Below are 27475 nucleotides of genomic sequence, written 5' to 3' on the forward strand. Positions count from 1 at the left end.
TTACGTAAAAAGAGTTCTCTCCTATTAATGAGATCAGGCTCTGAACCAGTGGATTCGAATTATTTTCTCTCAAGTAAATGGGGAGTGGTTTTGTAGAATGGATTTTATTTACTGGTTCATTAGTTTCACATTCCAGAATAGAAAAACGATTTTCATTGTTTAGTCTATGAGGTTCACTATCCTTATATAATTTGGCCAAGGGTGCCGCTTTCGAGGACTTGGGACTTCGTGCCCGTTTTAATACTGTTATATACCGGTCCATTCCAACCTATATTTGGGATTTATTATCATTATTTAATTGTTGACTAATCTTGGGTACAGCGCCGCTTAATGGGTTAATTTTATTTGTAGTTAGTGTGGTGGATTTCGTTTCTGAAGCTGATATAGCTAGCATACTTTCAGGCATAGATAAAATATTTTTATTTTCTGATTGAATTGAATTTTCTTTTGTTTGACAATCATTAGTTGTTGTCAATGCGGGGGAACAAGAACGAGCGCGGTTAACAGGTTTGGCGGTTAAAAACAAGTTGTCATCTATTCTTCTGTTTGTTTTGTTTATATTTTTTTCGTCTACATTAACTGTAACGTATGCATTTCTGCCGTTTACACTTAACCTTCGCTCACTGTTTTCGTTGAAGAGACTCATTTAAGAGTATGTGTAATTACTTTCGTTAACACTCTTGATCTTTATTTAATAGTCAATGCACAAAAAAGGTTCTAAAAAAGAAAAAAATATAAAGAATTTTTTTACTTATTTGTCTTTTAGTTGTTGTTTTGATTTTTTATTTAATAATATTATTAAAAAAAAACGTCCTTTCGCGTAAATAATAAACAGGTGATATTTATATTTATTTTCCGATAGATACATTAAAATAACGAGTTAACTCGGAGTAAAAATAAACACGTCCGAACTGAACTAGAACTGAACTAGAAAATCATATATAAAAAAAAAAAAAATGATTAAATATATTTATTGTTATTTAAAAATGTTTTAAATAAATATATTGTTAAAAACAACAAACATATAAACTAATAGAGGTTATGTCACATGCAATTACATATGTACGTTTGAACGTTGAAATTATGAATCGTATGTATGCGTGAATTTTGACATACACATGGAATTCCATATGTATCGAATACATGTCCCAATCAGGGTTTCGATATTCAGCTCTATCAACATATTGCTTACATTTGACTATGCAATAAATATGAAATTATATCATTTCATCACAATCAACTAATATAAATATTCATACTGTTCGTTCGTATTACTATTAAAATTGCAATGCTAGTCTGCAATTTTTAGTAGCAAACACAATCCATTGCACATCCACCAAAATATATGTTCGTGCTTTAGTAGCACACACAGTTTTTTTGTCGTGCTAATATTGCACTCCATTCGTTTTATTTTGTTGTGCTGGCAAACTTTTCTACACACTTCTGTGGTTGTGCTATAGCACAAATTGACATTTCTGCAATTGATGCTATCAGTTGCTGTTCTTGATAAGTGCATAACAACATATCAGTAAACACACCCAATGTACAGTTGGGCAGAATCAAAATTTTTTTGAAATAAATCTGGCATTTCTAAACGGCTGATCTGATCAGGATAAAATTTGACGCGGGCGTAGCCAAGGAGTATTCGAGTTTAAATTATTAAAATGGGCCCTACAAATGCCCCAGGGGCGGCGCTATGGGGGCTCAAAATAGGGTACCTTCGACATGCAAAATTTTTAAACACGTGCCATGTTTTTGTTTCCCATTCGATTTCAAAGAGTTTTATATGTTTAGAAAGCGCCTATGTCTTGAAAAAATATGCTTGCGTGTGCTATTTATCTCTTATACTTTTCGAGTTATAGGCATTTCAAAATTGAAATTTTAAAATTTTGCAATACCTTGGTCCGTTTTTTTAAAAATATAGGTCGTACTTTTGTACCGAACGGGCTCGATTTTTTTTGTTAGTTAGACAACTAAATTATCAGTAATATACAAAATATTTCAGAGTAATATCGATTATAGATCCAAAAATAAACGATTTTCCATTTAAGAATTCAAAAAATAGTAGATTTTTGCTGTTTTTTGGATGAAAAGGTGACTGAACTCTTTTTTATTAAAAAAAAAATTTCTTTAAGAACATATAACAATTTTATGTTTTTCTGTAAGGTAGCTTTACAGAGAACATTTTGGTATAAAAAAACATGTCCTATTTTTTGAACATGTTGCTCTTTCGTCCTTCGGAATTTGACCTATTTTTTCATCAAAATTTCAACTTGGGGCCACATGTTCTAAAATCCCAAAGTTGGGATCAAAAAACGGAAAGCAGCTTTAGAAACCTTGATGTGTTCCCTATTTATCCCAAAAGTATTTTCCCAGCCCCGAAGGAAATGTAGACCCTATGGTTAAAATTGTAAAAAATACCATTTTCGGGATTTTCGCTTAAATTTTTAGGAATTGTGGGATTCCTTTTGACCTTCTGAAAAGTTTTTTTACACTTTGTAATTTGGAATGACAAATTTAAAAAACGTTGAAAATTTCATTGAGTTTTGCTAATAAATAAAGATTTTATTACATATTACATATTTATTGAGTTTCTAAAACTAAAATGTTTATCAACATTTTAATAGGATTGCAAATACATATTAGGAACAATTTGATCCACATTTATTCCGAAAATTTTTTTTTCTTGTTTAGATATTTTAATTTTTGGTCTTACAAAAAAAAATGCAAGTCAATATCTCAGTTAGATTCAAAAATATTTACACTAATGAATAATCGTTATTTCGTATTACATACTTGACAATAAAATAACTAGCAGCATCCAAATAGCCAAAAAACAAGAAATATCAATGCAACCATAGCAGAGCAACCAAAGAAATGTAAATTGCTGCCAGAGAAAATTGCTAGCACAACAAAACAAAAACGAATGCTGACGCGCAATATTAGTTCGGCAAAAAAGTGTGTATGCTGCTATAGCACGAACATATATTTTGGTTGTTGTGCTACAATAACGAGTTGACAACTGTTGCAATTTGTATAGTAATATATGAATAGTAACAGCAATTTATATTAGCAGAGTTATACAAAATTATAATGGTAACTATATTTTTAGTATGCAGATTGATAAAAATTTATATTTACTGCAATTGACGGCTAATATAGTAGCAATTGTAAACCCTGGTCCCAATACACAAGCAGTACATGCCGTCTGATCCCCCTATTAGCGAATTTACAAAATCGCTAACATGCCGTTTACATAAATAGAATAAAGGACTTTATTTTAACAAAGCTTTCTTTAATTATACCCTCCACCTTCGTGAGAAGGGTATATATAAGTTTGTCATTCCGTTTGTAATTTCTACATTTTTCATTTCCGACCCTATAAAGTATATATATTCTGGATCCTTATAGATAGCGGAGTCGATTAAGCCATGTCCGTCTGTCTGTCTGTCTGTTGAAATCAATTTTCTGAAGGCCTCAGATATCTCCGGGATCCAAATCTTCAACAATTCTGTCAGACATACTTTCGAGAATTTTGCTATTTAAAATCAGCAAAATCCGTCCATAAATAACGGAGATATGAGCAAAAATCCGAGACAACCTCTGAAAATTTCATCAAATGTATTGCATGCTTTGACAAAAAAGCAACAAAACGTATGTTTGGATGTGCATGCTTTGCGTATTTTGTTTTTCTTTTGTGTTTTGTTTCTTTTGGCGTTGTTGTTGTTTTTTTGTTCTTGATAAATTTAGGATGCTGTACGCTGAAAGTGGGCAATGTACATACATATTAGAGTGACAATCAATTGTATGGAAACAATTTTTTGTTAAAATTTTGAAGAGTGCCGTGTGGAATATTGTGACACTAGGCCTAAAAGTTAAGTGCTGAAAATTTGAGCCAAATCGGGCAACGATTTCTGGACGCGCATCGAGGTCAAAGTTCAGATATATGCAAAATTTTACTATTTATATGGAATAAATAGGTGAAACTCGTTAAATTTCTGCATTGTTTTCTAGAAATGTATAGATTTATTTATATTAACGAATATTACATTAAACATTTTTTTTCGAAGTTAACCTTGCATCTCCTTTGGGTCAAAATGACCCAAAAACTGTATTATCGCCAAAATTCGGAAAAAATGCAAATTTTTCAGATATTTTAAAAATGTTGCTACTAAATAAATAATTTTGCACTTGAATGCAAAAGATTCGAAATGCATACGTAATTATCGCTCTAATGAGATATAAATGACAAAATTTGGTCATTTACGTGTTTCAGGCCACTTGAACAAAAAATTTAGGAAAAAAATTAACATATTTCTAGAAAAATTAAAATATTAGCTAATTTTTATCTAAAATATATCCGTATTTACTTGTGTATATGTTTTTGTCTTCATAGGATACCGTTAACCTATTCACAGGTATGGCCAAAAAAATTATTTTTTTTAACGGCTGTTTCAAATCTCCATTTTCAAATTTTTAAAAATTTTCCTAAACAAATTTCAGAATTTTTTGATCATCACATTGGGATTTATTAAGATCAAAATAGGGAATAAAAATATAAAAAAATTATGTCAATACCTCTTACAGTTTTTCCGTTCCTGCGATTTAAATTTTGCGATTTTCAAGAAAAACTAATTTTTTGTCCATATTTAGGCGAATGAGCCCAATTTCCTTACTGTTATAAATTTTAAGTAAAACTTATTCATAATATTATAATCCTGGTAATTTTAATTACGGTCTGAAAGTTTTACTAAAATCGGAAAACGATAACCTTAAAATCGTGAAGGTCAAAGGTCAAAGGTCAAATTTTTCAATATGTGGAATTTCTAATGAAAATGTTATATATTTTTGGGCCGATTTTAATGAAACTTGAGGAAAGTATAGCATAAAGTCCAGAATTTAAAATAACAGCACAAAAATGGAAATTAACCCCTAGCAGCACTTGGGGTCCAAATTACCCTCAACTTTAAAAATCACGAAAAACACAGCCATTTTGACCCCAAGTGCTCTTAAAGGATTAAATCCATTTTTGCACTGTTGTAGTAAATGTTAGACCCCAATGTATATTTTGCTCAAGTTTCATTAAAATCGGCCCAAAAATATATAACATTTCGCTATCTTTTCTTTAGAATAGCAAATTTTTTCAAAAACTGAAAAATTAGCATTTTTCTCTAATTTTGGCGATAATACAGTTTTTGGGTAATTTTGAACCATAATTAATTCCCAAAATTTTTTTTTAATGTAATATTCATTAATATAAATAAATCTACATATTTCTAGAAAACAATGCAGAAAGTTATGTTTCACCTATTTATTCCATATAAATAGTATAATTTTGCATATATCTGAACTTTGGCCTCGATGCGCGTCCAGAAATCGTTGCCCGATTTGGCTCAAATTTTCAGCACTTAACATATAGGCCTATTGTCACAATATTCCACCCGGCACTCTTTGAAATCTAAAAAAAAAAAATCGGCTGTCACTCTAATACATATATACTAATTATTATAAAAAATAATAATGCATCCACAACAAAGGTGAAGGGTATATAAGATTCGGCATAGCCGAATATAGCACTCTTACTTGTTTTATTTCTGTTTTCACTTAAAGGTGGGTCAGGCGGCATGTATTGCTTGTGTTTTGTGCCATGTATTGGGACATTTTTCCACATGTTAACATACAGTGTTGGAAAAAATAATAGGGACGACCCTTACTTTCGCAAACAGATGCAAACAGTTTCTTTATATTAAGTTTTTGGGGGGAATTTCGTTTCGGAATTTCATTATTTGTTTACATTTTCTCTTCTGCGCTTTTATTTTATATTTATTTGCAAAAAAAATTAGTGAAGTTGTAATTTCAATTGGAAAAAATAATAGGGACGCACTGCAAAAAATTACCATTAGTCAAAAAAAAATATTATTTTTAACATAAACATATTAAAAATCAGTAATGCAAAGTTTATTGATTAATTTAATCATATTGGTTTCGTGTTTATGATTTATGTCTTCGGTAAATAAATTTGAAAATGGGTCGTGGTGTTCATTGTACTGAATCTGAAAAAAATGTCATTCTTAAATTAAATTCGGACGGGTTATCAATTAGAAAAATTGCACAGATAATGAAGTGTTCCAAAACTAAAGTATTCAATGCCATTCATTCGAAAAAAAGTCATGAAACTAGAGGTAGAAAGCGTAAAACGTCAGCGCGTTTTGACCAACGTTTAGTTCGGCATTCCAAAAACAACCCCTTTATGTCATCAAGTAGCCTTAAAAATGATTTGTGTGCTTCAGTGACAAGTCGAACAATAAGAAATAGGCTGCAGGAAGTTGGATTAATGGGACGCAGTCCGAGAAAAGTACCACTGTTGAGCAAAAAAAAAACATAAAAAAAAGGTTGGAATTTGCCAGGCGACACCAGTGCCATAAAAACGGCACTGGTGTCGGAAAATCTGGTGACGGAAAATCATTTGTACGTCGTCCTGCAAATGCTGAATTTGATCCTAAATATACCAAAAAAACCGTCAAACACGGTGGTGGTTCTGTAATGCGCTGGGGATGTTTTTCGGCCTTTGGAGTTGGTCCAATATTTTGGATTTAGGGAAAAATTAATTCTGCTGACTATATAGACATTCTCCAGAATAAAATGCTTCCATTTGCTGAGGATGAAAAGCCACTAAAATGGGAATTCATGCAGGATAATGATCCCAAGCATTCCGCTAGAAGCGTCAGAACGTGGTTTCAGATATCCATATTGTCTATATTTATGATTTAGTAATCCAATTATAGGTAAAAAATCGATTGTCCTGGTATCTCAGCCATTTGTGGACCGATTTTCTCGATTTTAAATAGCAACCCAGCCGGAAGAATTCCGGAGATATTGATGTATGAATCGTGTATGTAAATTATTTGGGGACTTCGGAAAGTTGATTTCAACAGACATGCGGACATGGCTTAATCGACTCCCTTCACACGAAGGTGAAGGGTATAAAAAAACAAAAAAGAGTAAAGAAAAATTATAACAATATAAGAGTCATTGCATTAAACATATTTATTGTGATTTAAAAATGTTTGAAATAAATATATTGTTGAAAACATCAAACATATAAACTAATAGAGGTTATGTCACATGCTATTACATATGTACGTTTGAAAGTGGAAATTATGAATCGAACGTATAACGTGAATTTTGACATACACATTAAATTCCATATGTATTGAATACATGTCCCAATACACATGCAATACATGCCGTCTTACCCCCTTATTATATTGAGTTAGACGATGCACAGTGGTATGAGAAAAAAAAAGAGGGATATAAATCTGTAACTTCTAAACCTTTAGTCCGATTTGAATGAAATTTCACATGCGCAAAGGGAAAGTGTTGTCGAGTTTAAGTTTTGAATCTGGACCTCATGAGCCCACCAGGAGCTGGGCCAGATGTCCCAAAAGTAGGACACCTCGGGTATGGTCAATTTTAAAAATGATTCTATTTCTTCGTTTGTGTTTACATATATAGGATCTTCTCATCGTTCACTACATAAAACCTCGTCGTAGCTATCAATTATTTTTTACAACTTAGGAGATATTCGCATTTCAAAATTAAATTTTCAACATTTTTACCCACCCTACTCCAGTTTTATGATGACCGCGGTTCCAAATATGTCCCGATTTTCTCCATTTTTCTTTTATAGGATTAACAACAGATGTATATGGGGCATTTCATGTCAAGTGAACCAACTTTTGAAATCGATGTCTTCCGATCGGGATGAAATTTGCACCAAGGTTAGTTATATTGGATAGTAACTCAGATTACTATACTATTTTTTTTTAAATATTTTTTTTTCGAAAGATTGAAGAAAGAGCTATCTAAACTATTTGGGACACATTTTGCTAAGAACAATAGGTAGTAAGTTACATGGATAAGAAAAAAACCCTGTTTGACCAAAATGTCAAAATTTTACCCCCTATAACTCAGAGAGTTCTCGACCGATCTTGTTGAAAAATTGTGTCTGTTACTATCCAATAGAACTAACCTTGGTGCAAATTTCATCCCGATCGGAAGACATCGATTTCAAAAGTTGGTTCACTTGACATGAAATGCCCCATATATCAAATAAAGAAAGAATTATGACTAAGTCCAAAGTAACATACATGCATTTGAATTTAAAAAAAAGGTGATTTTGGTCCAAGGAAATTTTATCTAGAATAGTTTAAAAAAAATCAAAGCGATCCGACCAATAGTTTATATTGAGATTTAAATGTGTTTAAATCTAAAACGGTGAAAGGGACCTTTTTCATTTTCAAACTGAAATTACTCCTTGATGGTCCATGGGAATTATATATATGTATTCCAAGGAAATTTTATCTAGAATCGTTTAAAAAAAAATCAAAGCGATCAGACCAATAGTTTAGTTTCTATTGAGATTTAAATAGGTAACGTGTGAAAAGGGACTGAAATTTCAACAATAGTTTTTAGGCTTTTTTCATATAAAAGTCATAAAATATTAATAAGGTTATATATAAAAGAAATTTTGTTCTAACATTCATTATACATGTATAATTAGTAAATAATAATAATTTCATATAATTTTCATATAAAATTCCCTAAAGGTCCCTGTGCACCTTTATAAGGGCAACGGATGACTCAACCGTCGGAGGTTTAAAAATAAAAGTTGAGAAAAAAAAGACATGTACGTTTATTTCTTATATCTTTCGGGATTTAGATTTCCCGAAAATTCCGGTATTTACCAAAATCCCGAACCCCGGGATTTTCAAAAATCAGTCCCGATTGGCATCTCTAGTCACAACTCGACAGAAGAACATGAAAAATGTATCACAGTGCCAGGTGTTTTTTAATTATTATTAATTATTTAAACATATGGTCTTTTTTATAAAAATATTTAAATTTTTATTTCAATATTTCGCTACATCAATGTGTAGCATATTCAGGAAAAAAAAAGTTTTTGTTATTTACAAACATTGTATTTTTATAAAAAAAACTTAAGTTTAAATAATTATAATATTAAAATTAGTGCTTATTTTGTTGAATTTTTTTGTTTGATTATATTAGTAAATTATTCAGGCGGCTCGAGTGCATTAAATTGTTTTACTTAAAAGGGGGTCAGGCGGCATGTATTGCTTGTGTTTTGTTCCATGTATTGGGACATTTTATATATTTATTGTTATTTAAAAATATTTTAAATAAATATATTGTTAAAAACAACAAACATATAAACTAATAGAGGTTATGTCACATGCAATTACATATGCAAGTTTGAACGTGGAAATTATGAATCATAAGTATAACGTAAATTTTGAGATACACATGGAATTCCATATGTACCGAATACATGTCCCAATACACAAGCAATATATGCCGTCTGACCCCCCTATTAGAAAGACAGTATTATGTATAACATTTTCATAATTTTAAAGAATACAGAATTTGTTAAAATATTTACATCAAAAAACAAACAAAAAAAAACCGGCTAACAATTTTAAAAAAATGTCGACATAAATACCTCTTGAACTAAAAGAAATATCCCTCATGTGTAAGCGTATTAGAAGTAGATATTTAAAGTAATATCTAAATATAAAATTTCTTGAAATAAGAACTGAACTTTTGATCATTTTTTTAATATTTTGATGTGCCGCCCACTAGCCCCCAATTTAACCCATGTAAATACAAATCAACTCAAAGGATCCCCAGAACTGACTATGTGCAATTTCATTAAGATATCTACAACCGTTAACGAACTACCAAATTATTTTTAAAATACTGTGCACCGTATAATTGCATATCGTGATCTTTTGTCATTTTTATTTTTACTAAAAAACTATTTCAAAATATGTGAAGCCTATATACACATTTTGAATTTTAACTTAAAGGTATCATTCTGTCTTATTTTAGCTCAAAATGGAATCCCAATCTATATACCCTCATTCTGCCACCTTATTTGCGGCTACATGTGCATGTTTATTTATTGTTGTGGGAATTTTGGGTATGTATTTATAATTTTTTTTAATATGGTTGCGATTCGCTACTCCTAAAAATGTGAAAGCATTTTGTAAACAAATGATTGAATAATTAAAATCGGAATTTCTTGTTAGTATTTAACAGTGTTGTCAGTTTAGCCTTTTTGAAAACGACTGAAAAAGTACATTGGTCTAGTGAAATCGAAACTTATCGGTATTGTATTCGATCTAGAATTAAATTCTTTATCGATTAAACCAAAAATAACATTGGATTTCATAAGTCAAATGTAACTTTTTTGTCGTTTTCAAAACCGATTCCGACAATGATTGGATTCTATGACAACTCCGTTTATTTACTCTTTAGCCTCGAAATTTTGGTTTTCGTTTCGTGGCTTTTTTCTAGCCTTTTTTGGAATTAAAAAAAGGCTAAAACCAAAATTTCGAGACTAAAGAGTAAATAAAAGGGCTAAATATATAAAAATAAAAGCCATTTTCATTTTAATTAATTACTGATTTTCATTTAGCTTTTCAACATACTCAAGAATTGTGCAGTATTAAAAGAACAAATAACAATTGCCAATTTCAAGTGCTTCAAAATGAAATAGAGTATTTTATATCTGAAAGCTAAAATGTTTAGCAAATTCTCTTTCAAGACAAAATTGTTGTTACACATTATATTCACCGTCATCGGACAGAGCCCCACAAACTCTTGAAGGCTTGTGATACTCGATGTTTGTCAATAACAGTTAAACGTATTGTGGATTTATGGTTCGAGTTAAAACCCCTTTTGGTATAATTTCGTCAAACCAGCAATGCTAAAAAGCCAAACATTTAAGTGATTAATACACTGATTATAATTTGGCGTACCATCTTTTTTTGAAACCAGTATTGCACAAATAAAGTTGTCAAACCGGTTTTCGAATTATTCGAAAAACCGGGTTTTTTGAATTTTCCGGTTTTTTTCAAAAGAACGGTTTTCGAGTTATTCGACAAACTGGTTTTTGTGTCTCGAATTATTCGACAAAATCGAATATTTTTTAAAATTTATTTTTAGATTTTAGGCGATTACTTTTTTAATTTTAAACAAATTTTAATACAAAAATTTTATATATAAATTAACAAACCAATTTAAGCAAAATTTAACAGATATAAATCAGAAAACATATGGAGCAAAAAATAATCAGGTGGCTTTTTAACGTCACCTGTAATAAATTCGCCTTGTTGTACCGAATGCAGAAACACTTTTTAATAGACTTTTTGGTCAGAACTAAATGAAAGTTCATCAAGCTCTGATTTAGAATATATTGAAAGTGACTCGCAAAATTTAGAAGCTCAGTTTAACATTAAAAGAAGTTCAAAATCTACACAAAAGAACTAATATTGCAACAATAAGTGGCTTAATAAAACAAGATTTTAATTATTTGGACAAATTTTCAAAAATATCGAATTAAATATTTTATACAATGCAATTTTAACAGATAATCCATATTTCTTCTTTAATAAAAAATAATTTAAGGAAAAAAATACAACTTTGTATAAAATTATCTATTAATATACATCCTTTCTTTTGATTTCAAATTCTGTATAATTTGACTGAAGGATTTTTTAATTTGTTTTAATAAAAAAATAATTTAATATACTATCTACTGTAAACAGTTCTGCCGTTTACAGTGGATAGACGTGTTTTACATGGTTCTCACAAATTAATAAATAAAATAATTGTGAAGATAAATACAAAAAAAAAATATATACAAAGATAAATAACAGCGAATGGACGCTTATTAATATATTTGAATATTGATTTAAACAACCAAAAAAAAATAAAAAAAACTGTTTGTTAATGCAAATATTAACAATCAGAAAAAAAACAAAGCAAAAGTAATAAAAAAAACAACAACATAAATAAAACCCTAAATAAAGAGTGTAGTGTTTGTGTGTTTGTGTATGAGTTTCTCTTACTCTCCAACAAGTGAAAGGAGCTCAGCAGCAATGGAAATAATGCATACATTGTTGTGAGCTCTCCATACAACAATAATAATACATATGTTCCAAAAGATCACAAACATTATTTAAGTGTAAGAACAACAACAAACGAGAGATCTCCACTCTCTAGTGCGCCAAAACAAAACAATTGTGTAGAAGACAACATAAAAGAAATTATAGAAAAACAAACAACTCAAATGGTTGCTGAAAATAGTAATGCTACTGTGATCAATGTCACAAATAGTAGTAATGAAAATATTAACTCTATAAAAACCGATGATGATAAGCAAAATCAATCGAGTTTTACATTAAAAAATACTGGTGCCATACCAAAAAATACTCGAAGTATAGTGAAAAATCCTAACAGGAATGGACCGTTACATCACTATAACTAAACGCAAGTCCAGTCCTAGGACATCAAAATTGGAACCAAATTCAAAACAGGCGAAGAAAAATCCGGTAAGTCAAAATCGTTTTGCAATTCTTGACAATCAAGAAAGTAAAGAAAAACCCGTAAAGCCTGTAAAAGACTATATGCCACCTCCCCTATATTTGCGCGAACCTACTACAAATGTTTTGGTGAACAAATTGTCCCAACTTGTAGGTAAGGAGAATTTCCACGTGGTCTCTCTACGCAAAGGAAATATTAAAGAGACAAAGGTACAAACTTATTCGGACAAAAATTTCAGAATGATTGTTGATAATTTCGATTCCGAGAAAAGAAACTATTATACATATCAACTGAAAAGTGCAAAAGGTTTGACAGTGGTCATCAAAGGTATAGATAGTTCTGAGCCAACTGATGATATTAAAAAGGCGCTAAAGTCTGAAGGCTTTGAAGTGAAGTCCATTCACAACATAATAAATTAGAATAAAATTCATCAACCATTTTTTAGAGTTGAAATCACTTTCAACTCTTCTCAATTAAAGAAAAAGGGTGACCCTCATCCAATATACGGTTTAAGATATCTTCTTAATCGTAAAATAATTGTAGAAGAACCAATTAAGCGCAAAGGTCCACCTCAGTGCCTTAATTGCCAAGAGTTCGGTCACACCCGAACATTCTGCAAATTACCTTCTGTATGTGTAAGATGTGGAGATATTCATAAAAGTCCCCCACTCAAAAACAGATAATATAAGAAAATGTAGTAATTGTGGTAAAAATCACACCGCAAACTACCGTGGATGCCCAGTATTCCTACGCATACAGGAATCAACGAAGGCAAGAAGACCTTTATATGCTCAATATACGGCTTCTAACTTTCCAAGCCTTCCTGATGCTTCTAGTGCTCAATATAGAAGTATCATAAAAAACAATAATCAAAACAAATCGTATGCCCATACGACAAATGGGGGTTCAGTTACCCAAATGAAAACAAACACTGGTGCTTCTAGTGCTCAATATAGAGGCATCATAAATGATAATTATCAAAACAAATCGTATGCCAATACGACAAATGAGGGTTCAGTTACCCAAATGAAAAGAAGCAATGGAAATAATACCCCATTATTTTCATATGCACATGCATTAAAAGAGGGTGTACCAGTACCCGACACTAACTCTCAAAGCTCTATTGAGAATCTAATTCATACCATGAACAGTTTCATTACGAACATGCTAAATATGTTTCAACAATTGATGCAGAATCAAAGCATGCTCATGCAGATCCTGCTAAATAAAAAATGAAATCTCTAAGAATTTGTTTTTGGAATGCTAACGGCCTTAGCCAACATTAGAATGAAGTACAACAATTTCTCCACCTTCAGGAAATTGATGTACTACTCGTTTCTGAAACACACTTTACCATAAAGAACTGTTTCAGAATTAACGGATACTATACTTATGATACAAAACATCCAAGTGGTAGAGCTTGTGGTGGAACAGCTATATTAGTGAGAAAGGATATTAGGCATTTCCCAATGCCAGAATATAAAACGGATCACATCCAGGCCACATCTATAAATATACCTGATGGTAGAGTTACAATATCTTCAATATATTGTCCTCCTAGGTATAATATTAATCGGGAGCAGTTTCTCGAATATTTTAGGACTCTAGGTCCAAGATTTATAGCAGCTGGTGATTACAATGCAAAACATACATTTTGGGGCTCTCGCCTTATTACTCCTAGAGGGAGGCAATTGTTAGAAGCAATATCGTCTAACAGACTAGATGCCATATCTAGTGGCCAACCTACTTATTGGCCTACAGACCTCAATAAGGTTCCCGATCTAATTGACTTCGCTGTAATCAAGAATATAAAACGAGAATTTATTTCAGTGATCCCTTCGCTGGACCTCTCGTCAGACCACTCGCCTACAGTTTTAACGTTATTAGCAGTTCCAAGTAAATTGGAAAACTCTTACTCTTGTTTCCCTAACAAGAAAACGAACTGGTTAAAGTATAAAATGTATGTTAGCTCACACTTGCCACAAAACATCTCATTGAAAAATGAGTATGAGGTACAATCCGCTGTCGATATATTTACAGACATTTTAACAAACGCCGTTAAAGTGTCCACGCCCCCAGTCACCCTGGGGAATTACAGACATTCAAAATGTCCTAAAAACATTGAGTCTCTTATCAAAGAAAAGAGAACACTCAGACGTCAATGGCAACAATCGCGATCTCCGAACGTAAAGGCTAAACTTAATCAGTGCCAAAGAAGACTTCACGTCGCCTTAAAGATTAATAAAGAATCTAACCTGAGAAATTATCTTTGAAACTTAGACCCTACTAAGAACACAGAATATAGTCTCTGGAAAGCTGTGAAAAATATGCAATGCCCTATTGTATATGAGTCGCCCATACGCCTTCAGAACGGAGAATGGGCAAAAAATACTTCGGAAAAAAGCGAAGCATTTGCCAATCACTTGGAGAATGTATTTACCCCAAATGATACAAATTCATATATTAGAGATAATGTCATAAATAATGTGGTGCCAGCGCCACTAAAATTCCGGTTCTCTGCCGTGAGGACGACGGTCAAAGGTCTTAAGACTGGAAAATCACCTGGTATAGATAAAATTACTACCACGATGATAAGTAATCTGCCCAACTCAGCACTGAGAATTATTTTGTTCATATTTAACTCAATACTACGTATTGAATATTTCCCATCCTCATGGAAAATATCTGATATAGTTATGATACCGAAACCGGGAAAATATGTCACTCAAGTGACATCATACCGTCCCATTAGCTTATTGTCAATATTCTCAAAACTTTTTGAAAAGTTGTTACTTGAGAGACTTATAGTGCACATTTGGTTTCAGAAGGAAACATAGTACTATAGAACAGGTACATCGGATAACTACACTTATTCGAGAGCAAGCAGTATTGTTCCGCATTATTTATTGACATATCTCAAGCCTTCGATAAAGTCTGGCACGATGGACTAATACACAAAATTACTAGATTACTGCGAACGTACATAAACTGCTTAAAAATTACATACAAGAAATTTCTTTCCAAATCAGATCAAAGGATGTGATTTCAACACGTCGAAAAATATCCGATGGTGTACCACAGGGAAGTATTCTAGGGCCGTTCCTATATATTTTATATACTGCAGATATGCCCACGAGCGCACTGACTCACACATCTACTTTTGCGGATGATACCGCTTTTTTAAGTACACATGAAAACTCCGTAATAGCTTCTGAACAACTCCAGTCTCACATCGGCGATTTGTAAAAATGGCTGTTCAAATGGAAAATTAAGGTCAATGCAACAAAATGTATTCACGTTACATTTACTTTAAGACGAGAAAGTTGCTCTTCCATACAGATAAATAATATCAAAATCCCAGATCGCCGTTTAACATGGTCCCACCATATTGAAGCCAAGGTTACGCAAATAAAATTAAAGTCAGTCCAACTGTACTGGTTAATTGGCCCACTGTCTGCTCTAGACTTGGAATACAAAGTGCTTTTGTACAAAACAATTATAAAACCGATATGGCTATACGGCATTCAGCTATGGGGAACAGCTTCCTCATCTAACGTTGAAAAATTGCAAACAAAGCAGTCAGCACTGTTAAAGACAATAACAGGTGCCCCATGGTACATTCGCAATAGTAATATCCATAGGGATCTCAATGTCCCCATAATACGCGAGGAGATCAAACTCTCCAGTCTAAAATACATTTCAAAACTAATGGATCATCCAAACCCTCGCCAGGGAGTTGCAGTCATTTGAGGGTCATAGACGACTGAGGCGATTGGAAACACTGGAGATAATCATTTAACGAGCACTCATGTTGGATATTGCAGCGGCAATAACAGCTTTAGTTTAGGTTAAGATTTGAATACTTATTTGTAAATTTCTAAAAAGAAAGATTCAATAAAGAAAAAAGATACTGAAAAAAAAATATACCGCAATTCCTAAATTGACAAAAAAGGCTAAAAACCGGTTATTCAAACCGGTTTTTAAAAATTACGCTTTTTCGAATTATTCGAAAACCGGTTTTTAGAATATGTCGAATATTTGAAACCCTATGCACAAAGTACAAAAAGTAAATAAATCATTTGCTGTTTTCTGATTTAAAACTTCTTCTACATAGTTTGTGTTTTGAAATTGTAATACAATGCAAGGAATTTGATCCATTACACAGTGTAACAGTAAAAAAAACACACGATCATGACTATATAGGTTCGACTCTACTACCAAAGGGTAGTAAAACGCTATACTCAGTTTGTCCATTTTGGTGACCGATTTTTTTATGGGCCCCCAAAGTTTATGAAAATCAGTTGGGCCTCTAAAAAAGGTGTCATCAGTTTTTGGTTAACAGCTAATTCAGACTTTGTGATATGGCTTAACTTTATATGGCAATAATATAGCTAAGATTCCGCAAAATAAATTTTGTTACAATTTGTTTTCCAAAAAATAGCTTTTTCGTGCACCATTGTTGAAAAAATATAGGAAGAAATTTTTTTTTTTACATTTTTTAGAATGACTTCCAGGGTCTCCTAATTTTTCACTAACAATATTTAGCAAAGTTGTAGCTACGGTAAAGTTGAACAACTGAACGTGTCTAGTCACTCTAAATAGCACATAAAGATCACTTTGTACCTTAACAATATTTGTTTTTACTATTTTTTTACGCTAAAACAAAGATTTTTTGTTAAAATAGTATGATCAAGTCCACACTTCTATGTTGTGCTGTATTATTTACTCGGCTGAGGTGTTCGAAATGGGGATCAGTGAGTGGACCCAAAAAGCCATTTATGATCCGAATGAGCTGAAATTTAGGTATCTCTTTTAGTTCAAGAGATATTTAAGTTTAATTTTTTTTTAAATTTTGCTCGATCTTTATTTTTGTATTTTATATATGATGGGCCTACGAAAGGTCGAAATTTGTTTTTTATATACGACGTATATTTGCGATAAAATTCTAAAGAAAATAAAATAAACCTGATAACAATTATTTCGTCACTATAAATAGTTACACGCATCCAAATTTGAAGCATCTTTTTATATATTTCAACTTTGTATGCGTGTGTTTTTTAAGATTTTTCCCAAAAAAGTCCCCATATTTTTTCTTTTATAAAAAACTAATTTTCTTCGTGGCTATATACATTTTCTTATGATCTGGAAAGAGAACTTTATGCAAAAACGTATAAAGTAAAATTTGACTAACTTAAGCGGACACTGTACACCCCATCCCTATCCAAACTTGGCCAATTTTAAAACAAAATTTTAGGTTTGAGTAAAAAATTCTAAAAACGCAAAGCACCGATCCTCAAAAGCTCGTCATATTTGTATAGCCTTATATATTGTTTATACATATACAAAACGCTTTTACTATCATACTGTAAATAACGTCAATGTGGGCTATTTTCTAAAAAAAACTCAGTTTTTGGAACACATTTTCCCCGTTTTAGGAATTTCAATGTTTGAAAACAAAGAATGGCAACATTGGTGATGCCAAATTTTATTGTGATGTCTGTAACTGTTAAAATTTTACATTAATTCAAAGTTTTTTATTTTTCTTGATGGAAAATCACCATTTTATAATATAGTTAGTTTTTAAGGTAAAATACGTCCGAAAAAACACAAAATTTATTAATTTCTCTAAAATGTCAATCTCCAAGTCATAAGCATAAAGCTTATATTTACTCTTCACAAGCTCCACACACCTTGCCCACTTTCAAAAATTGTGATGTTTTTTCATATGTTGCATCAAGCCGGTCTTGCGTGATCAAGTTTGGATAAAGTGATGCGCCCGGATCATACCGATAATGATTTGCACATTCTTCGTTATTCCAGCACAATAGAGAAGTATACACTCGAACATACATTTTTAACAAACAATTTTTGTTGTAGAGTCAAAAAATAGTAAACAACTAAAATTTTTAAGCTACAAAGTGATTTTTGACAGCTATTTAGAATGCCTAGATATGTTCGGATTGCATTGATATGTTCACAAGAGTTATTCAGATTTAACGTAGCTACAACTTTGCAAAATATTGTTATTGAAAAATTAGGAGTCCCTGGAAGTTATTCTAAAAAAAGTAAAAAAAAAATTTTTTCTTCCTATATTTTTTCAACAAAAGTGCACGAAAAAGCTATTTTTAATCAAATTTTAACAAAATTTATTTGGCGGACTCTTAGCTATATTATTGCCATATAAAGTTAAGCCGTATCACAAAGTCTGAATTAGCTGTTAACCAAAAACTGATGACACCATTTTTAGAGGCCCAACTGATTTTCAGAAACTTTGGGGGCCCATAAAAAAAATCGGTCACCAAAATGAACAAACTGAGTATAGGGTTTTACTACCCTTTGGTAGTAGAGTCGAACCTATAATGTCATGATCTTGTGTTTTTCCAAAAGTCTTCATTTGTTGCATAGAGTAAGTTCGGGTAATGTGGTATAGGCGGGTAATGTGGTATAGCTGCTTTTCTCTAAAACTAAGAGCATAGGAGTAGCGATACCAAGCTTAAGAGCAGTGTTGCCAGGCTAAGTTTACCTTATGTCCCCAATCTGAAAGTCGATGTCCCCAAAAAATCCCCATTTCAAAATTGAAATCCCCAATTTTGTCACAATAAAAAAAATTAAATTATATTGTTAATACTAAATTTTACTATGTTGAGTTTAACAAACTAAAGTTGCAATCTGGCATAATAAATCGATTTTGGAACAAGTTGTTTGGAAGATGTCATTTTACTTTGAAACCTGCCAAAGAATTCTTGATGTTTATCCGATTTTTGTATGAATTAGTTTTTATAACTCCTTGAGAAATCAAGAGCTTTATAATATTCGATTTTTTATTCCAGAAAAAGAAAGTATATTTTGTAAAAAATGGACAAAATAAGCCATAATTTCACCGCATCGGAAGTGGAATCCATTTAAGTATAATTTAAAAAAAGCACTGAAAAACTCATTGTCGTATTAAAATAGAACTTAAAGATAACACTCTGCTACAAAATAAAACTTTTTGTCAGAACTTGAAAAGCGACCCAATGGTGGTTGTAGGCCTAGGTGAGGGAATACTAAAACCGTTTTCAAAGATTTTGAAACTTCCTCAAAATTTTGAGTTATTTTGAAAAAACTGCTTTAAGTAGTACTTTAGTACCTCTAACTCATACATTTTGCATATTTTTTTCGTCGTTTTTCATATTCAACAAAGTTATTTTAATTTTTTTCCATGAAAACCTATTTTTTTACACAGTGTTTTAAAGACAATAGAATATATAGAAATAAACATTACTTGTCGAAATCGGTTTATATTTGCAAATGTTATTAAACTTTTTTAGATTTCTTAAAAATATTTCAAACTCAAATAAAATTCAACACAAATAGTTTTCATATACATATACAGAAGACATGTTAAGAACTATCTTTTCTTTATACATTGCAATAAAAATGTATATCAATGCATTGGTATAAGCTTTCATATCAAAATAAGTATTGAAATGCTATCAAAATCAAATTTTGTTTATTTTTTTACATATTCTTAACAAAAACAATACTTATAACTTACAAATGTATCAAAAGATACACCGTATTTTAAAACGTAATCAGTTTTCTTTCCAAACCCGTTGAAAAATATAAAGTCGGACAAAAACTGACTAAAGCTGGCCCACACGGAATGATTTGTTCGCCTGATTTGTGATTGAAAATTTTCAATTACTTGTATTTTTATCGCGCACATCCCCATTAACAAGTAACAAGATGTCGAACACGAACAAATCATATTCACAAATCAACCGTGTGTGGCCAGCTTAAGTTACAGGTCGACGATAAGTTGACGAACATCATTGAAAACTTTTTTTTAGAATAAATTCTGAATTTGAGGATGTTTCTGAAATTTTTTGACATTTTTTTAAATACGAAGTCAAAAATTGGCTCCTAGAGAATGATTCAGCTTTCTGTGTTTAGTAAAAATTTAAAACAATTTAATATCTGTGAACTTTTGATGAAATCCTTTTTTAATTTTTTTATTATCAAAGTAGTGTCCTGGAAACGAAAAATCTAAAATTTTTGTGTTTTTCATCAAATTCTGAAGAAATGAAAGAAATAAAATATTGTTACGTTTTAACCTTTCCAAAACGCTACTTTATTTCCTTTAAATAAACCGGATACTTGTGATTGCAAATAAAAGCCGTTTAGTAGTTTGAAAATTGTAACAACTCTTTATTTATTTAAAATGTACAACAACAGAATTAAATAGTCACCCAATGTTTTTTTTTTATACACGTTTATAAATTCTCAGAAATACAGACACTTTATAATGTATACGAATTCACTTGAAAAATACAGCACACTTTAAGGCACTCAGTTGATGTTTATTCAAATAGCGTCTCTGATAAACTCACTAACTACTGCAACCTCTGCCACTATTTATAACACTGCCATCTGCACTCTAGATTACTCTTTAACTGTCAAAGTTCGAATATTCTAGATCATACGCCATCTGTGGTGTACTTACTACAATGTTCTTTAACTGAATATTCGAATTCAAACAGCGTAGCCAACTTACGATCAATGGTCAACTGAAAGCTTTTATTTAATAATGCCCACAGATATGTTACAGTTTGCCATTACAGCACTGTTGTTTGAAAGCATTATGCTACTTTTAAATCAGCCCTTAAAATCGTTATATTTGAATTCAAGTACAATTTCGTATCAATATGATTATTTAAACAAAATATAAAACCAAATAGATTAGAAATTGTCAATAAATAGCTCTTCTGTTTTATTACTGGGCCAAGTGAATACCGCTAATGTCTAAAAATGTAAAATCCCCAAAAATGGATGTAAATCCCCAAATTTTGTTAAAATCCCCAAATCCCTCCCCACGAAATTATGTCCCCAAAAAAATCTTGAAATCCCCAAATTGGGGACAAATCCCCACATCTGGCTACACTGCTTAAGAGTTTTATAATCTCAGAAAATTAACATTGGGTGAGTGTACTTCATTTTTGCAGGTCATGGAAATAGTCAGTTGTAAAAAATCAGCATTATCTTGTGGTAGACTTTTTTTTGTGATCTGTTAAAAAATAATTTTTTTCTAAAATCACGTGTTGTAAACTTAATTATTTTATTTTTAAATTCAAATGGGAATATTTTACTATTGAAGAACATGTGTAACAATATAGTATATTTAGTGTATATGTTTAATTTCATAATAATTGCATTAAACCACGTGGTCGGCTAATGTGGTATAGCTAAAGAATTTCAAGATGGGCAGCGGAAGATTTGAAGAACGCTATCTGAGCTATTAGAAAAAACAAAGGGAAATTTTTTTCGCATCAGTCATTCAATGTCTCCTACGAAGCGAATAATGTATTGAGGAGCTTCTGGTAAGCTTGGTCAGTCGCCAACTTTAACCGCAACCATGGAAGATGATTTAAATAAAACGCAACTCATTTACAAATTAAAATACTATGCATCGGTTATGTTGTTTAGCATACAATATTAAAAGAACATGGTATACCACATTACCCGCCAATTTTTTCAATGGCTTGTTTATGGGCTTTTTCTCTTTTTCCCAAATTTCTCTAAACTTAAAAGACTTTTTTACTTTCATGGATGTAAACCTAACACATGTAGTAGAACTCCAGTTGAGAACTGTTCCAATCGAATTAAGATTTTAAAAATTATAGTCAAATAAAAAATAGGTATACCACATTACCCGAATATACTCTAGTGTTATCGTTCCCAATTGAAAATGTTTAATGTTTTCGCCACATTTTTCATACAAGTTGGAAGAATAATATAATTTACCGCATTTCTTAAATTGACAAAAAAGGCTAAAAACCGGTTTTTGATAGAAAAAAACCGGAAACCGGTTTTTAAAAATTACGCTTTTTCGAATTATTCGAAAACCGGTTTTTAGAATATGTCGAATATTTGACAACCCTATGTACAAAGTACAAAAAGTAAATAAATCATTTGCTGCTTTCTGATTTAAAACTTCTTCTACATAGTTTGTGTTTTGAAATTGTAATACAATGCAAGGAATTTGATCCATTATCGTTCCCAATTGAAAATGTTTAATGTTTTCGCCACATTTTTCATACAAGTTTGAAGAATGAGAGATATAATAAAGAACGGTTCAATTAGTGATGATTGTGAAAAAATAATAAGTCAAATTAAACTAATTGAGCAATTGCGACAAAGATTACCATATGAAAACTCTTCGCAAAATCGATTTTATATCCGTTGATAATACACTTAGGCCCGTTTTCTCAATGTATCGACAAACTGCCTGTTACTAAATGTCAACATAAATTTATTAGGCCGATAAACTGTCCGTTAACAATTTTGGTTTTCTCAATATACCGACAAAAAACATTATTTTAAGTTGGCAATACCTCTCAATATAGATGTGAAAGTTCGGAACCCTGCCTTCAAGTGACAACATGTTAGCTTTGCGACGGAATAGAAGCAAATGAGAAAACCAAATTTCTTTAATCTGCAGTTTTTCGCTGGGAAAAAAGATAATCACCACATGAGAAAACGGCCATTAAAATAGTAAAACCAACAAAATATATTATGTCATATTGGTAGTGAAAAATTAAACTGCTATTGAAATTACGAAGATTAAGGCTCAGGTGCAGAATATTTAAAACTACAAATAGACAAATATAGAACCAACAATGTCCATTTTCTGACATGGTCAGTCTAGTATTTAACTTTTTAGTACTTCCTTTAAGCAATGCTGAGGTTGAAAGTCTTTTTAGTACAATAAAAATTGTAAAGTTAAATAATGTTTAACTCTTACACCCACGCTTTTTTGTGTATAAGTTTAAAATCAAAACAATTGCATTTTTACTTTAATCAAGGTTAGTTTATTATATAAAGTAAGAAAAAATTAGTAAAAACATGAAAAAACTACCTCATTCCAAGGTTTTTTGTGGATTGAAATGGTTATTTTACTAACCACCGCGGTGCACCTCACAGAGGGATGGCTTCATACATTTTTGTGCAAAAATTATAAGGAGATAATTATATGGACTAAATTGAGAAAAAAATCCACGCCCAACGACGGGTCAGTGAAAAGCTTTTACTGCCCAGGGAGCAGTAATAACTTTGGCTCGGAGGCGCTGCTCGTGTAGAGATGAAGATCTCGCTTTTGCGTAGCGAATCAGTTTCTGCATTTTTGTTATCACGCCAGATTCTGAATGCTTCCTCTCTAGATCTGATTGCAATTTTGCACTTCTGATTAAACCAGGATTTTTACATAGTTTTAATCGAAAGTTGATCGTTTCGTAGCTGGTCGTGAAACGTTACGAAGTTCAGAGATTGAGTTGTATGACTTCAATGGTGAAGCCAAGAGCAATTGTGAGCATTAAAATCACCAGCAACAACAATTTCACTATTCGGATAACTCTCAAGAATCTTCGATATGAAATCGGAAATGGCATCGAAGCTAGATATAGTAATATACCTTCCCGCGTTTGGACTTATATAAAGAAACCCGATGTGCAGTGTGACCGGATTTTTAACTTAACCCAGAGACAGTGAAATTCTACATCATGCGAACCTATTGATTGCTGGTACTGGTACACAACTTCATTTCGTATGTACATGGCAATGCCCCGATGAAAGTTAAAAAGCGATACAAAGTGATACCCAGGTATCTGAAAATCCTGTGGATCAGCATTCTCGGATACCTGTGTTTCACATAAGGCGAAAACATCCGGCCGATGGTGAAAACATTAGCCCCCGTATATTGCAAAAATCGGTTCTGAAGCTACCTGTCATTGCAATATGCTGAAAATTCAAATAAATTGTCTTTTTTTATAAGTAACAATAAGATTAATTGCTGTTTATAAGACTCATTTAGTGACCAGTGTTATACATTCGTCACCAAACAGTCAAACAACAATTAATACAATTGTACCAATATCATAAAAATTAAAAGCGGGCAAATTAGGACGGGAAATAGTAACACAATGATGAGAGGCCATAAAAGCCCTGATCTCGTCATTGCGACAGATACTACGTTTATACGTAGCCTATTCGCAAATAAAAATAATTTGCAATTAACTAACTCTCTGTTTATATGTCACTTTGATTACGGAAAATTCTTGTTTTTTAAATGCAAAAATTAAGGAATTTAAAATTCTTTATTGTCTTGCAATCCAATTAACCTTCGCTTTACCAATACCCACCCGGGTGACCACTCGGTTTTTGTTAGCTTAATAATTTTTTTCATTTTGTTTCGATTTAAATAAAATTTAGACTCAATGAACAAATTTTAGAGTTCTAAGATTTTTCGATTTTTTAAAATTTTGTTCGTCGGATATATGTATAGAAGTGCAGTATCACCCGGGTGGGTATTGGTAAACCTCGTACATAAAAAACCTTTGGTAAAGCGAAGGTTAAAGCAAAAACGCAATGAAATATTTAAAAAACGAAAGAAAAACTAAAAACATTAAAAAATATGGCAATGTTTAAAATCTTATTTGCAAATAGTGTCGTTAATCAGTAATTGTTTTCGTGAGTTAGCTATTTGCAAATAAAAAATTAATTCACAGTTTATACGGCTAATTTTTGTACTTTCAACATACTTATTTGCGAATAAGTCGTGCGTATAAACGTAGTAAGAGAAACGGCCCGTAGTGCCAACACTATTAAAGTTGTGTTGACACTGTTCTCGGAGAGGATGTTTTTGTTGCTGGTTTATTGTTTTGCTGTGGTTGTTGTTAGTGGATTTTTGCGGTTTATTTTCTTTTTATGTTGGTTTGTCTTATTATTTTTGTTATATTTATTTTGTTTCTATTTGTGAGTGCACATTTGTAACATATTTTTGTTGTATGATTGTTTTATTTTTTTCTAACGGCCGTATTCATAAACATTTTAAACAACATTTTAAGGCATTTTTAAGCAAAATTCCCTAAAATTGTATTCATAAACCTATTTTAACTTAAAATACCTACATACATATTTCAAATGTTGTTTAAATAAACGAATTTTAAAAATGCTTCGACCCTATTTTAAACCTATATTAAAGTATTATTTTTACATTTTATCTTAAAAAAAGGAATTTTAAAGATACATGTTTATAAATTTTCAATAATAGATGATAATATTGCAATTGCTTAACATACTAATTATAACTCCGCTGGGGAATAATTACCATTATAATAATATATGATTTTGTTAGATATTGCTTCGGCAGTGAGCTACATGAGGTTCTCAAGTTAGTTTTATAGACATTTTTGTCATTTACTGTTAACCTGTAACGGCATGTAGTAATTAAATGTGTAATGATCGTGGATTAAAATTACTCTGGCATTAAAATTAACAGTTTTCTCATCTTTTATTAGATTTTGTTACAATTTAACAAAATGATAATAAAAATAAATTAATAAAACAAATCATAAAATAGTGATGTTTATTTAATCACAGAATATTAGTCATTCGAATACTTTTAATAATAATTGAAAAAAATATATAAAAATGTTTGTATATTGTTACGAAATTGTACTTGAATTCAAATATAACGATTTTAAGGGCTGATTTAAAAGTAGCATAATGCTTTCAAATAACATTGCTGTAATAGCAAACTGTAACATATCTGTGGGCATTATTAAATAAAAGCTTTAAGTTGAACATTGATCGTAAGTTGGCAACGCTGTTTGAATTCGAATATTCAGTTAATGATCTAGAATATTCGAACTTTGACAGTTAAAGAGCAATCTAGAGTGCAGATGGCAGTGTTATAAATAGTGGCAGAGGTTGCAGTCGTTAGTGAGTTTATCAGAGACGCTTTTCGAATAAACAAATAAAGTATCCGGTTTATTTAAAGGAAATAAACCAAAACGAAAAGGTTAAAACGTAACAATATTAATACATTTAGCTTAACATAAATAGGAATGGATTTTTTTTCGCTGATTGTGCAAGGTTAACAAACAACAAGTTTAATCTGTAATTTCAGATTTTATTTACTGAAAAAAATAGTACGAGTACTTTATTATTTAATATTCATTGTTTTGCTGCACTATGATTAAAGTGGCACATAAAAGTTATAGTGTTACCATCACAGAATTTAAAAAAATATTAAAATACTGTTTACTTAAAATGCTGGTTATGAATACGAATCAGGGATGTTAAATGAGGTTTTAAATTTTGTACCACCCTCCAAAAAAATTGTACTTTTTGGACCTTCGCGGTACCATTTTTTTTAGTTTATTAAAACATCAAAAAACGTACATAAAAATTCAATTGCACAAAAAAAAACACAAAACTTAACATTAACATACATTATATCATCACCTTAAATGCAAACTGACGTAACTACACAATAATCGAGTTTTTAATTGATTATGGTTCTTTTTATCAAACTACATGCTCACGCAAATTTTTAGACCCCTGCGATCAAAATTCCAACTTAAAAAAATGCCAAGAATACTTTATTATTATTTGTTGCATCTCCTGTAGAAAGAAAAAATGTTTAAAGGATTTTCCTTGAAATTTGTTGTCCTTAAAAATTAAAAAAATATTGTTTCCATTTCTGGTGACCGTCTTCTTTTATTTGACAAACATTTATAAAAATATTTATTAAATTTGTACATCCTTGAAACTTTGAAGTCCTTTAAAAAGAAGAAAGGATCAGAAATTTAAAAACTGAGAACGCAGATTTACTATATACGATCTCCAGTTTCATGTGTATGTGGACTTGTCCAAGTCCAAAAAGTACTATCTAATATTTTTGTAATCTTAATTGCTGTATCGATAAAAGTATTTTTTTTAATGAACTTAATAATAAGTTTTTTTTCTGTTTAGGCTTAACTTATAAAGCTATAAGAACGAAATTTAAGCATGTGTTAAAGTATATGCATGGTTTCAACATATATTTTTTTTAGAAAAATATATTGGAAATTCTCAAGGATATAAAAGGATACATTTTTCAAAGGACATTTTTTACAACTTTTCGTCCTGAAAAGTAAAAATAAAATAAATTATCTACTTCTAGAAATTGTCCCCTTTCATTTGATATCCATATAAAGAAAAACTAATGAACAGAACTATTTAAATAATTTTTTTTGAAATTTGTATA

At 31.1% G+C, this 27475-nt stretch overlaps 1 protein-coding gene across 3 annotated transcripts in view; it reads left to right on the forward strand.

Moving 5' to 3' along the window:
- Positions 1 to 9888: 9888 nt before the first annotated feature.
- Positions 9889 to 27475, forward strand: part of Tre1 (Trapped in endoderm 1) — a 195986-nt gene continuing 178399 nt past the window's right edge. For all 3 annotated transcript variants that reach the window (XM_065507019.1, XM_065507020.1, XM_065507021.1), the window contains exon 1: positions 9889 to 10000. In XM_065507019.1, the coding sequence (XP_065363091.1) occupies positions 9916 to 10000 (85 nt within the window). In that variant the 5' untranslated portion in view covers positions 9889 to 9915. The remainder of the gene's footprint in view (positions 10001 to 27475) is intronic.

This window comes from Calliphora vicina, chromosome 4 (assembly GCF_958450345.1).
Source record: "Calliphora vicina chromosome 4, idCalVici1.1, whole genome shotgun sequence".
NCBI classification, from domain to species: Eukaryota; Metazoa; Arthropoda; class Insecta; order Diptera; family Calliphoridae; genus Calliphora; species Calliphora vicina.